This window comes from Eumetopias jubatus, unplaced genomic scaffold (genome assembly GCF_037043125.1).
Source record: "Eumetopias jubatus isolate StellerSeaLion01/CBP00866 unplaced genomic scaffold, mEumJub1_p1.0 scaffold_10, whole genome shotgun sequence".
NCBI classification, from domain to species: domain Eukaryota; kingdom Metazoa; phylum Chordata; class Mammalia; order Carnivora; family Otariidae; genus Eumetopias; species Eumetopias jubatus.
In genome coordinates this window covers 27,999,556-28,013,377 of record NW_028274816.1, presented here as the reverse complement: position 1 = coordinate 28,013,377, position 13,822 = coordinate 27,999,556, and the positions used below count along the sequence as shown (strand labels likewise).

The 13,822-nt window shown below is 44.0% G+C and overlaps 1 protein-coding gene across 1 annotated transcript in view; it reads left to right on the top strand.

The window, feature by feature from the left end:
- Positions 1–87: 87 nt before the first annotated feature.
- Positions 88–13,822, top strand: part of WDR59 (WD repeat domain 59) — an 84,025-nt gene continuing 70,290 nt past the window's right edge. The window contains exon 1 of the mRNA XM_028092901.2: positions 88–223. Coding sequence (XP_027948702.1) covers positions 170–223 — 54 coding nt within the window. The 5' untranslated portion in view covers positions 88–169. The remainder of the gene's footprint in view (positions 224–13,822) is intronic.

Sequence of the window (13,822 nt, the reverse complement as noted above, 5' to 3'; positions counted from 1 at the left end):
GGGCGGAGCCTGTGTTTGGGTCAGCCAATGGCTTGAGGTCTGGCGGAAGAGGGGGACGGGGCGTGGCAGGGCTTACTCGCGGGCTGCGTGGGGCTCACTGAGCCCGGGAATGTGGGTTTAGGGGGGTGGAAACGCGCAGTCCTGGGGCGGGGGCGGTCGGGTGCAGGAGATGGCGGCGCGATGGAGCAGCGAGAACGTGGTGGTGGAGTTCCGCGACTCCCAGGTGAGCCGGGGGCCAAATGGAGTCCTCTGGGCATGCGCCCTCATCCGTTCCCCTCCCCCACGCTGCCGGGTCTGTCTCGGGGGTGGCGGAGCGACCCTCCAGCCCGGGCTGGGGAAGAGGGGTAAGGGGGTGACCCGGAGCTGTCAGACCCGAGAGGGCGAGGGGAGCCTTGATGACCGTTGGAGGCGGTTGGGGCGGGCACGGACGGGATTTGGGGGTTCCCCGCAGGGGTCCGGGGAGTAGGGTCTGCCTTCGGACACCGAAGCGCAGAGACTGCGCGCGAGTTAGTGTTGAGGAGAGGCTTCCCGACACCTGGGTGGTGAGCGAGAGGGTTTGCTCTGCGAGGCTGGGTGCTCGAGGCTTAGTGACTTTGGATAAGTCGCAGAACTTCTCTGAGCCTCAGCTGCGTGGAGGTAACCTTCCCTCACAGGACTTCGATTAAAAGAAACACAGAACTAACTATAAAGTACCTGTTTCGGCAGCTAAGCTTTTAGGTGGTTGCTGATGCTAGAATAGTGGAAAATACCATATAGGGAATAGGAGTGTGCGCTGCACGTATTGCCCAGGTTCGAATCCCTGGTTCGAAATCCGGGTTCAGCCCTAGCCTGCCATCTCCTCTGAGCGCATCAGCTTTCTCACCTGTGTGAAGGTGAGAGTCGTGCCTGCCTCATAGGGCTGGCGTGAGAATTTTATGATATATTGAGGATATGTGGTACAGTGACAGACACGTGGTTAGCCTCAAGTTACTTTAGCGTTTACTAGGGATTTTTTTTTTAACCATTTTTGTATTTCGTGCCTTCCTAATGCTAGCCCTTATGCTAAGTGATTTATCTATATTTACCTTTTCTAATTCATGAAAGAACCAAGATAAGTCGGTGTTATCCCTTTTTTCCAAACAGGGGAGATGATCCCTGTTTGGCTGATCTCAAGTGACTTGGCCAAGGTCTCCCATTATGTGGCCGAATTGGGATTTGAATGCAGGCATCTGGCCCCAGGGCTCTTGTTGGGTTCTTTGCAGTACTTTGCTTCATATTGTAGCAATCTGTCATACAGTAATTCCATAATAAATACCCCATTTGCCCTTCCCCATCACCTAGGACAGTGTCTTGGGTGATTCTCTCCATTCATTCCAACAAATATTTATTGACTACCTTCTGTGTGCCAGGCTTCCATCCATGGATTTATGCAACAGGAATTTACTGAGCCCTTGCTGGAAGAACACTGCACACTGTATCAGTACTCAGGTGATTTGTACTGAAGGCAAATCTGGATTACAACAAGGGGTGATGTGGTTTCTTCTTTCTAAAACTCCATCCCTTTTTTTGCCATAAAGATTAATGAGTGGAGGAGCCACCCACCGATTTGCTCTGTGGTTCCCTCTGATACATAGCCCCCATGGAGAATTTGAGCAGCAACATTCGGATTAAAGAATTCTAAGGCACTTTGCACTGTCAGCACGGTGTCTCTGGGAGGCCTGCTGTCCCATGGGAGGCGCCAGACTCCTAGGGAAAAAGCGCCACATTCCTGTTACCCTTCGTGTTAATTGCTTTCACTGGGGACTGGGAACAGAGTCATGTATAGTTACCTCTGAGCCTATTAATTTGGAAGCTACTAATCTGCAAATGCTTTAATTCTCAGAGAAACCCAGGTAGTCTCTGTATAGAGCTGTAATTGAAGACACCTGCAGAGAGGGTGCTGACACATATATTAGGATGTATGAAGCAATATCAAATAATTAAACCTGAACAGCAGTGGTCATAGGAAGAGAACAAAGTAAATTGGGTAATTTAACTGCCTTGTGGGGGTTTCTATTTTTCTTTCTGATTTTTCTATTCAGTTGGAAGGGTAAGACTTAGTTTGAATTAGCATGGTTTTGTGGTGGTTTCTGGTGGTAACTGGAAGGGATCTAGACCCCCTTTATTAACTTTATTCAAGTAGAAAGAAAAAATCAAAACTCTTCATATTGTCTTTCTGAAAAGGGAGGACAGAACAGTAAACTTTTCAAAACCCCCTGCCTCTTCTAAAAATCATTTTTTAAAAAATCAAAGCATTTTGGTTTTCAGAGAAAAAGCCCAGCCTGAAAGGTGAAATTTTTTTCTACAGTTTCTACAAGCGTCATTCACTTTTATAAAACCATGCCTTGAGATGTTATTGTCACTGATTAATAGCAAAGAACCTGTGGTGCTTGGCAACTACTCTGAAGTGATCCCTGAAATTGATGAGTGTTAAGAAAACTTAGAGATAACTTTCTTTTCTTTTCTTTTCTTTTTTTTTTAAAGATTTTATCCATTTATTTGACAGACACACAGCTAGAGAGGGAACACAAGCAGGGGGAGTGGAAGAGGGAGAAGCAGGCTCCCCGTGGAGCAGGGAGCCTGATGCTGGGCTTGATTCCAGGACCCCAGGACCACGACCGGAGCCAAAGGCAGACGCTTAACGACTGAGCCACCCAGGCGCCCCTAGAGATAACTTTCTAGAGCAATACTCTCCAATAGAATTTCCTGTGATGATGGAACTGTGGCCATTGGACACTTGAAATGGGGCTAGTGCAACTGAGAAATTGCATTTTTAACTTAATTAAAATTGAATTAATTGCCATTTAAATAGCCACTTTATCAAGTGGCTGTGCTATTAGAAAGTGCATTGGAGTTGAAATCGTTTCCCCTGGCAAAGAGGTAAGATGGCAGAATGTGCAGTTCACAAGTCTCTAAACCAACGGGAAGAGCAGAAACAGTTCAGAAGGTGATTGTGATGAAGACAGGAATTTGAACTCATAGCAGCAGTTTGCTTAATGTCTCTGCTTTGGCATCTGTGGGATGTCTCAAACTCAGTATTCCAAAGTAGCTGGCCCTACTTGGGGACCACTCTCCCTGCACCCTAGCTTTATGCTGCCTTCCAATTCATCCTCCCCAGAGCCAGAGCAGTTTTTTTTTTTTAACCAGGTTTATTGAAGTATAATTAATGTACAATAAAATTCCCCCTTTTACGTGGACAATTTTTTGAGTTTTGCCAATGTATATAGTCCTGTAACCAGCACCACAGTTAACGTATAGCACTTCCTTTGGCAGCTGCTGCGGTGATTTCTGTAAGACAAGGAATGTACGGTATAGAACCCTTTGGGCCTGGCCTGTCACGCTTAACCCAGTGCCTTTGAGATTCACCCATGTTGATGAGCATCAGTTAGTATGGTCTTTTTTATTGCCCACCAATAGTATTCCAGTGTATGGAGAGACCACAGCCTGTATCCAATCACCTGTTTGTGGATATTCAGGTTGCTACCACTTTTTGGCGATTATGATTAAAGCTGTGATAAAATATCAAGTTGATTTTTTTAAAACCTAACTTTAAGACCTAGGGGTGTCTGGGTGGCTCAGTCAGTTAAGCATCTGACTTCAGTTCGGGTCATGATCCCAGGGTCCTGGGATCTTAAAATCTTTTTTAAAAAAATGATGAAAACCTTAGTGGAGTCTGTAACACTGACGGGGATAAGAACTATACATAAGCACTGTGCTCAGGTTAACAATTCTGAAACCACTGTACGTGTCTTTTGGAATGAACAAGTAAGTAAATGGATGGAGGATGGCAGGGGGACCCCGTTTCTCACAGTAAGAATGGGAGGTTACCAATAAGCAAAGGGTGGAGCCAGTGTCACTTGTGATAATGGATTAGAGTAGAAGATGTTAAGTATGAACTCATATTCAGCTTAATATAGATAGAGATGATTACATATGGAAATATTTACAGATATATGTATACACATGGATTAGTACACACATACATTGCCTGTTTTGTCAGATGAGAGTACCTAGAGGCAATAACACCCCAAGAGCAGTGAGCACATCTAACACCAGATCTTGGTTTCTCATGTCATTCTCCGATAAAAGAAACCAGGGATCCTTAGAGAAATGGCTAATTTGGGGACTACAGCAGGAAATATACATGATAAGAGTTAAGCATCTTGTAGTGCCAGAAAATAAGGGAGTACTGTATATTTAAAAGATATATAGGGCGTCTGGGTGGCTCAGTCGGTTAAGCGGCTGCCTGCTGCTCAGGTCATGATCTCAGGGTCCTGGGATGGAGCCCCACATAGGACTCTCTGCTCAACAGAGAGTCTGCTTCTCCTTCTCCTCCCTGCTTGTGCTCTCTCTTGTTATCTCGCTCTCTCTCTCAAATAAATAAAATCTTTTTTAAAATAATACAAAATAATTAAAAAATAAAAGATAAACAAACAAATGAAAACAGTGTTGGGAGTATGTCACAAGAACACATGAACCCCCTGAAGAGCTCCCAATGGTGAAGGCTGGGACAATTTGAGAAACAAAGTAAAAATAATAAAGTACTACTGGATTATAATCCGAAGTATAAAATAAATAAGAATTCATACTGATAGAAGCAACTAATTGAAGAAAAAGAAAGAAGTGAAGGAAGGGAGGAAGGAAGCAGTCCCTACTCTTTTAAGTCTGGGCTGCATATACTGACTATTTTCCAAAGACTGCAGTTTAGACAGAAGGCAAAAAGAGTGAAGTTTACAGTGGAGAAACCTGACGAGCACTACCTCAGCCAGGTCAACATCAACAGTGATATGTCATGTTCACAGTAAGCAGCCTTGATGCGATGGGATGAGAATGACACCTTAGCTCTGGGGTCTTCCTCCCCAAAACCCATAATCCCAGTATATTCATGAGAAAGACATCAGACAAATCCCAACTGAGGGACATTCTACAAAATACCTGACTAGTACTCCTCAAGGTTGTCAAAGTCATCAAAGACAGTCTGAGAAACTGTCACAGCCAAGGAGCCTGAGGAGACGTGATGACTACATGTAATGTGGTATCTTGAATAGAATCCCAGAACAGAACAAGGACATGAGGTAAAAACAAAGGGAATCTGAGTAAAGTATGGATTTGGGTTAATAATATCAATTTTGTTTCGTTAATTGTAGAAAATGTACCATACTAGTGTAAGATGTTTTTAATAGGGGCAACTGGGTGTAGGGTATATGGTAACCCTCTGTACTGTCGTCCCAGTGTTTCTGTAAGTCTAAAATTATTCTAAAATTTTTTTGAAAACCTAAAAATTTTTTCCTAATTCCTTTTAATACTGTTAATCAACATGATTGATTTTTTAAATATTTTTTCATTCAAATATTTGTTGAGTGCTACCACATACGAAGCACTATTCTAGGCACCAGGGAGACAGCAGGAGTCAACAAGGCAAAATGTCTACCCTCAGGGAGCTCAAAGTGGAGCAGCTGGAGAAAGATGAAAATAAACAGTCATGGAGGGGACAGTAGGTGTAAGATGTGATGTGAGAAGTAGGCCGAGACCAGCACATAAAACAGTCCAAAATAAGGAATTTATATTCTACAGGCAACAGGAAGTCACTGAAGCATTTTCATCAAAGGAGGGATAAGTTAGGGTTTTTTTTATAAAAGATTTTATTTATTTATTTGAGAGAGGGAGAGAGCACAAGCAGGGGGAGCGGCAGAGGGAGAGGGAGAAGCAGGCTTCCCGCTGAGCAGGGGGCCCGATGCGGGGCTCCATCCCAGGTTATGACCAGAGCTGAAGGCAGACGCTCCACCAACTGAGCCATCCAGGCACCCCTTCTGTTTTTTTTTCCTCCTAAGATATTTATTTATTTATTTATTTATCTATTTATCTATTTATTTATTTATATTTTTTAAAGATTTTATTTAGAGAGGGTGCACGTGTGTGTGCTCAAGCAGGGAGCGGGGAGAGGCAGAGAGAGAATCTTAAGCAGACTTTGCACTGAGCACAGAGCCTGACACTGGTTTTGATCTCACAACCCCAACATTGTGACCTAAGCTGAAATCGAGAGTTGGAAGCTCAACTGACTGAGCCACTCAGGTGCCCCTTAAGATTTTATTTTTAAGTAATCTCTACACTGAATGTGGGGCTTGAACTCACAACCCCGAGATCAAGAGTCCCATGCTCCACCAACTGAGCCAGCCAGGTGCCCCTGTGGCATGGTCTTTATCAGGCATTCTTTTTTTTTTTTAAGGTTTATTTATTTTGTTTATTTTTTTAAGATTTTATTTATTTATTTGTCAGAGAACACAAGCAGGGGGAGCGGCAGGCAGTGGGAGAGGGAGAAGCAGGCTCCCCCTGAGCAGGGAGCCCGATGTGGGACTCGATCCCAGGACCCTGAGATCATGACCTGAGCCGAAGGCAGACGCTTAACCGACTAAGCCACCCAGGCGCCCCTATTTATTTATTTTAGAGAGAGAGTCGGGGGGGAGGGGCAGAGGGGAAGGGAGAGAGAGTCTTAAGCAGACTCTGTACTGAGCGGGGAGCCCAAAGTGGGGATCGATTTTAGGACCCTGAGATCATGACCTGAGCTGAAACCAAGAGCCAGGCACTTTTTTTTTTTTTTTTTTTTAAGTAGGCTCCATGCCCAGCGTGGAGCCCAACTCGGGGCTTGAACTCATGACCCTGAGATCAAGACCTGAGCTGAGATCAAGAGTCAATGCTTAACTGAGCCACCCAGCCGCACCTATGAGGCATTTTTCTAATGACATTTTAAAATTTTTTGGCTTAAAAATTATTTTATTAGGAATTTATCACACATGTGAGTGCTATGGGTACCATGTGAAGAACATTAATAAAATGTACCCTCCACATAGCTTACGTAGTAGACCATTGTAGTCAAATTTACCCTCTGGATACCTTTTCCAGAACATATCCCTCTCTTCAGACCCTTTAGAGGCAGTGATTAATCATTTCTGGATTAATTATTTATTTGTTTTTCTCTGTAGTTTTAGCACACATATATGTAATTGTAAACAATATTTTGTTCTGTTTTGATTGTTTGTGATGATTCTATAGATGAAATCATATGGTATGAATTTTGTGAATCTTGGTTTTTTTTTTTTTTGGTCCTACTATATTTTTGAAGCTCATCCATGTTGACTACCATGCCTGTGGTTTACTAATTTTTCTGTGAAGTAGTGTTCCATTGTATGAATGTGCCACAGTCGATTTATCCCTCTGTCATTAAACATTTGGGTTGTTTCCAATTTTTACTGTAGACCATCATATATAAATACGGTATTTATTTGGCGTAGAATTGCTGGGCCATGGATTGTGCATATTCTTCAGCCTCATCAGCAAATATCAGATTGTTTTCCAAAGTGGTTCAGATTTTATATTCCTAGCAGCGAGCTTAAAAAATTCCTTTTGAGTCATATCCTCATCAACACTTGGGGTTATCAGACATTCAAATTTCCCATCCTTTCAGCAATTACTTCTTGAGAGTCTACTGTATGCCAGGCACTGGAGATGGCAGGATGATGGTCTGAATATTTGTGGCCTCACCCACAATTCATATGTTGAAGTCTAACCCCAGGTTATGGTAGTAGGAGGTAGGGCCTTTAGGAAATGATTGGGCCATAAGTGTGGAGCATTCCTGAGTGGGATTAGTGCCCTTTCCTGGGCTCTTCTCCCTTCCCCCTCTGCCGCATGAGGTTACACCTGGGTAGTCTAGGAAATGAATCCAAACCAGACAAACAGGATGCCAGGTTACGTCATCTCTCTGCCATGTGATCTTGGGCAAGTTAGTTCCTTTTAAGCCTCAGTTTCTTTATCCATGAAACAAGAATAATAGTATCTACCTGTGTCCAGGATTCCCCACACTATGTCTAGTTTCACTAGGAGGATTCACAGTTGTATTTGCAGTTATGATTTATTGCAGTGAAAGGACACAAAGCAAATTCAGAGTGCAAAAGCACATGGAGTAAAGTCTGGAGGAAACTAGGTACAAGAGACCTTTTACTGTGGAGTCACTCAGGACATGCTTAATTCCTCCAGCATCGAATTATAGCAATACATAGGAAATGTGACCAGGGAAGCTCATTAGTCTCAGTGCTCAAGGTTTTTATTTGGGGTTGGTCACGTAAGCGCCCTGTGGCTAGCATGAACCACAACTCCACACCCCAGAAGGGCAGCAGGAGCTCAGCATAAACCACGTTGTACACACAGTGTAGGTACAGTGAGCCATTCTTACCAGTTAGGGAATGGTGGGAACCTTCCAAATCCCAAGTTCCCAGACACCAGCCAAGAACCCGCCTTGCAAGCAGGCCTTTCTGAGGTGAGCAGTCTCATGCCTGCTGTACTCTTCTGCACACTACCTGACAGTTAACTGTGACGATTATATGAGGTAGTCAACACCGAGCACTCAGCACAGTGACCAGCATATGTTAAGTACTTGATACATGTTAATGATTATGATTATATTAGAAAACTTGTGTAGGAAGCAACACATAGTCTGACAAAATAGTCTTATGGAGCCGAAAGGACCTTTGGAAGATAGCTCATCCACTTTCTTATTTTACAGATGAGGAACCTGGGACTCAGAAAGGTTAGGTGATTTTCCTAGTCATACCCAGTGTGTGCCATTTCAGCTTGCAAGAACGCAAGGATGTTCTCATTTTAAAGAGGGAGACTTCCCGGGGTGCCTGGATGGCTCAGTTGGTTAGGCATCTGCCTTTGGCTCAGGTCATGATCCCAGGGTCCTCAGCAGGGAGCCTGCTTTTCCTTCTCCCTCTGCCCCTGTCCCTGCTTGTGCTTTCTCTCTCTGTCAAATAAGTAAATAAAATCTTTAAAAAAAAAAATAGAATGAGACTTCCCAGAAAGCACCCATTGTGCTGAGTCTGTGAACACAACCTCGGATACAAACCTCTAGAAGGTATTATATGGGGATGGTTTAAAAGCAGCCTCAGCAGCAGTGTCTGTCTCTGATTTAAAGAGACTGGATCTTGTCATTTGAAATGCTGTGATCCTTTTTATGTCCATCGGTTTTAGTTTGTGATTTTATTCTATGAAATCTGATAGTTCCATTACAGTTGTTGCTCAGGCATGTGACAAACTGATTTGGGGGACCTGACCTAGCTCTCACTTGTGTTGTTTGGATGTTTCCCATTTTGCATCATGTGGAAGGATGAACGGGCAAAGTGTTTTCATATTTTTGAACAGCTCTTTCTAATTCAGCTGGGGTTGAAAGAGAAGAGTTGATTTCTTTCCTAGTCCCTTCAAATCGAGATTTTGTTCTGCAGATAGCATTGGTCTCTATAGAGGGGCTTTCTTCTGCATTGAATCAGGGTAGAAAGATAGTCTTAATGAAGCTATATGTTACAGATTTTTCCCAGAGAGATAAATCTTCTGAGAGAATCATTGTGTTTGTACCAAAATTTAACTGTAAATCCGAAATGGATTGGTAATGCAATCCATCTCCAAATTCATTGTCACCTGACCATTGTAAAGTATCATACCTGTCATTGTCTAAAAGATGAAAATGTTATAGCATAAGCCTTTTATTGGTAGCAGTTTTATTGAGATATAGTTGACACATTGTATAATTGCTTGAAGTGTACACGATTCAGTGGGTTTCACTGTACTCACAGAGTGAAACCAGTACCACCATCATTTTTAGAGCATTTTCCTCACCCCAAGAAGAAATCTTGTACCCTTTAACCATCAGCCCCCAGTCCTCCAACTACCCCAGCCTTAAGCAATCACTGTTCTGCTTTCTTCTCTATTGATTTGCCTATTAAGATGTTTCATAGAAATGGAATCACATAGTATGTGGTCTTTGTGATTAACTTCTTTTAGTTTTTTTTTTTTTGAGAGAGAGCACGTGCGCAAGGGAGTAGGGGGAGGGCCAAAGGGAGAGGGAGAGAGAATCTCAAGCAGACTCCCTGCTGAGCGTGGAGCCTGAGAAGGGCTCCATCTCATGACCCTGAGATCATGCCCTGAGCCAAAATCAAGAGTCTGGCACTCAACCGACTGAGCCACCTAGGAGCCCCTCACTTGGTTCTTCTTAGGGTTTGTCCATATTGTAGTATGTAGCAGAAGTTCAGTCTTTGTTGTGGTCGACTAATATTTCATTGTAGGGATATATCACATTTTGTTTATCCATTCATCAGTTGTTGGACATTTGGGTGGTTTCTGCTTTTTGGCTGTTAGGACTCATGCTGCCATGAACGTTTCTGTACAAGTTTTTGTGCAGCTTAAACTTTTAAGACCTATATTGTGTCTGGTAGCTCGCATTTATCCGGTACATACCGTGCACTGTGCCAGGCATTGTACTAGTGAGTTGATTTTTACTTGTGAGCAATTGCAGTCAAATGGAGGAGATGTGTCAGTAAATAGAGGATTATTATAAAGTATCCCAAGTACTATGTAAAGATAAGCCTTGAGTACTATGGAAGCACAAGGGAAGCACAGGTGATGCACTGGGTGTGTACAAGAGGGATGGGTCAGAATAACTTTCTGGGATGAGCCTGCACTGAATCCTGAAGGACAAGAGGGAATTAATTGGTTAGGTGAAGAAGGAAGAGAAGTGTTATCCAGGCAGAGGAAGCAGCGGGTGTGGGGGTCCAGAGGTGAGAGGGTGGTGCTTGCTTGAATTTGGAGGGCTAGAGGGAATTCATAATAAAGAATTCATCATGGCGGGGGTGTTGGGATGGGGTTGGAAGGTGAGAGACGCGAGTCGGGCTTTGGCAGTGAGCCGAAGAGACGTCTAAGTGATCTTTACGCTCATGCTAAGGGTGTTGTCCTTCACCCTGTGGGCTGTGGGAGCCACTGAAGTAGCATGAGCCAGCAAGCAGGGGAATCCTCTCTCTCAGCCATCACTGGGGCTCTGCTCCCTCTCCTGCAGTGGGATCATGTGGCTCCCACGGTTCTTAACCCCCTGACTCCCAGACTTAGCATCTCTCAGCTGCTCCCTGCCTGGTGCCCTAAGGTGGGGAAGCCTCCAGGGGGTACTCCTGTCCCTCCGCCCTGGAGCACCAGCTTTACTCTGGTTAGGTGCCCTTCTCTTCCTCTCCATTTTCCTTTTGGGACAGCCGAACATGACCCTCCTTAAATGTGCTACGAACATGATGTTGACCCCTTTTTTCTGGGATAGGAGTAGGAACACATCTGTTAGGTGGCCTTTTTTTTTTTTTTTAAAGATTTTATTTATTTATCTGACAGAGAGAGATAGTGAGAGCAGGAACACAAGCAGGGGGAGTGGGAGAGGGAGAAGCAGGCTTCCTGCCGAGCAGGGAGCCTGAGGCGGGGCTCGATCCCAGGATCCCGGGATCATGACCTGAGCCGAAGGCAGTCGCTTAACGACTGAACCACCCAGGGGCCCTGTTAGGTGGGCTTTTGTGTCTTACTTTTTAAAAATAACTTCCTCTGATAAGGTGATATGGTGAGTTATGATACTCTATTTGCAGTTTTGGCTCCTGGGATTTTTCTGTGTGGTTTTTAAACACTGAGAATATTGTTATATAAATACGCATCATTTACTTGTAGATAAAATGAAATAAGCAACTCTCTGTATAAAAGTTTTTCTGCATTTTGATGGATTCTGGAGGTGGAATTTTTGAGTCATAGCCTTGACTTTTATTATCATCATTGTTATTACCAGGCCACTCTCTGTTATCACTGTACCACAAACTTAGCGGCTTTAAACAATACCCATTTATTAGCTCACAGTTCTGTGGGTCAGAAGTCCAGGCATTGCTCAGCTCCTTTCTCTGTTGAGAGTCTCCTAAGCTGAAATCCAGGTGTCAGTTGTCTGGGTTGTCATCTGGAGGCTCAGTTGCCTAAGGAAGAATCTACTAAGAGGCTCATTCAGGTTGTTGGCAGAATTTAGTTCCTGGGGGTTATAGGACTGAGGCCCGTCCCTGTTTTCTTTCTCTTTCTTCCTTCCTTTCCCCCTCCTTTCTTTCTTTTTTAAGATTTTATTTATTTATTTGACAGAGGGAGACACAGCGAGAGAGGGAACGCAAGCAGGGGGAGAGGGAGAGGGAGAAGGAGGCTTCCCACAGAGCAGGGAGCCCGATGCGGGGCTCGATCCCAGGACCTTGGGACCATGACCTGAGCCAAAAGCAGATGCTTAACGACTGAGCCACCCAGGCGCCCCTCTTTCATTTTTTTAAGTAAGCTGTACTCCCAGCATGGGGCTTTATCTCATGACCCCCAAGATCAAGAGTCACATGCTTTACCAACTAACTGAGTCAGAGCCAGGCGCCCCTTTTAAAAAAATTGTTTATTTAAAATAGGATTGATGTCTTTTATTATTTTTAAATTTATTTATTTGGTTTTTTTGTAATCTCTACACTCAACATCGGGCTCAAACTCATGACCCCAAGATCGAGAGTTGCATGCTCTTTCCACTGAGCCAGATGAGTGCCCCATCCCTTTTCTTTCTTTCTTTCTTTCTTTCTTTCTTTCTTTCTTTCTTTCTTTCTTTCTTTCTTTCTTTCTTTTTCTTTCTTTCTTTCTCTTTCTTTCTTTCTTTCTTTTCCTTCCTTCTCTTTTCTTTCTTTTTCTTTTTCTTTTTCTCTTTTTCTTCTTCTTTCTTTCTCTCTTTCTTTCTCTTTCTCTTCTTTTCTTTCTTTTCTTTTCTTTTCTTTTTTCTTTTCTTTTCTTTTTTCTTGACAGAGATAGTAAGGGAAGGAACACAAGCAGGGGAGTGGGAGAGGGAGAAGCAGGCTTCCCGCTGAGCAGGGAGCCCGATGTGGGACTCGATCCCAGGACCCTGGGACCATGACCTGAGCTGAAGGCAGATACTTGACTGAGCCACCCAGGTGCCCCTCTTTTTTTTTTTTTTTAAGATTTATTTTATTTATTTGAGGGAGGGAAAGAGAGCACCCAAGAGTGGGGGTGGGGGGGTGGGTGGGGAGGGCAGAGGCACACTCAGCATGGATCCCACAACTGTGAGATCTTGACTTGAGCTGAAATCAAGAGTCAGACACCCGACTGACTGAGCCACGCAGGTGCCCCTAGGTCCCTGTTTTCTTGCTGGTGTTTATTTAGGTGTCACTTTCAGGGCCTTGCTGTGTGGTCCCACCTTCTCCACAGCTAGCAAATCTTCCTCACATTAAATGCCTCACCCTTAGAATCTCTGACTGCCTCTGTCTGTGACCTCTAGACCTAGATTTAAAGGGCTGATGGGATTGGGTTTCTCTCTCTCCCCACAACCCTCAAGAACTTTTCATCATCTCAAACAAACTCTGGGGGCGCCTAGGTGGCTCAGTCATTAAGCGTCTGCCTTTGGCTCAGGTAATGATCCCGGGGTCCTGGGACTGAGTCCTGCATCTGGCTCCCTGCTGCTTCTCCCTCTCCCCCCTGCTGCCCTCCCTGCTTGTGCTCTCTGTCTTTCTGTCAAATAAATAAAATCTTTAAAAAAAAAAATTCAAACAGAAACTCTGTACTCATTAAACGGTAACTCCCCATTCTCCACTCCCTGCCCCCTGCCTCCTCTATTCTTTCTGGTTTTATGAATTTATCTATCTGAGCAACCTCATGTAAATGGAATCATGCAATATTTGTTCTTTTGTGCCTGGCTTGTTTCATTTAGCATAATATTTTCCAGGTTCATCCATCCCATAGTATGTGGGCCATTGTATGTGTATACCACGTTTTGTTTAGCCATTCACCTGTTCATGATCATTTGGGTTGTTTCAGGTCTCTTTATCTTAAGGTCAGCTGATCTGTGTCCTTAATCACGTCTGCTAAATCCCAGAATACTGGAGCCGTCTCTGGATTCTGTCTACCGCATACCCTCTAGAAAGATCGTACTACCTCTCGT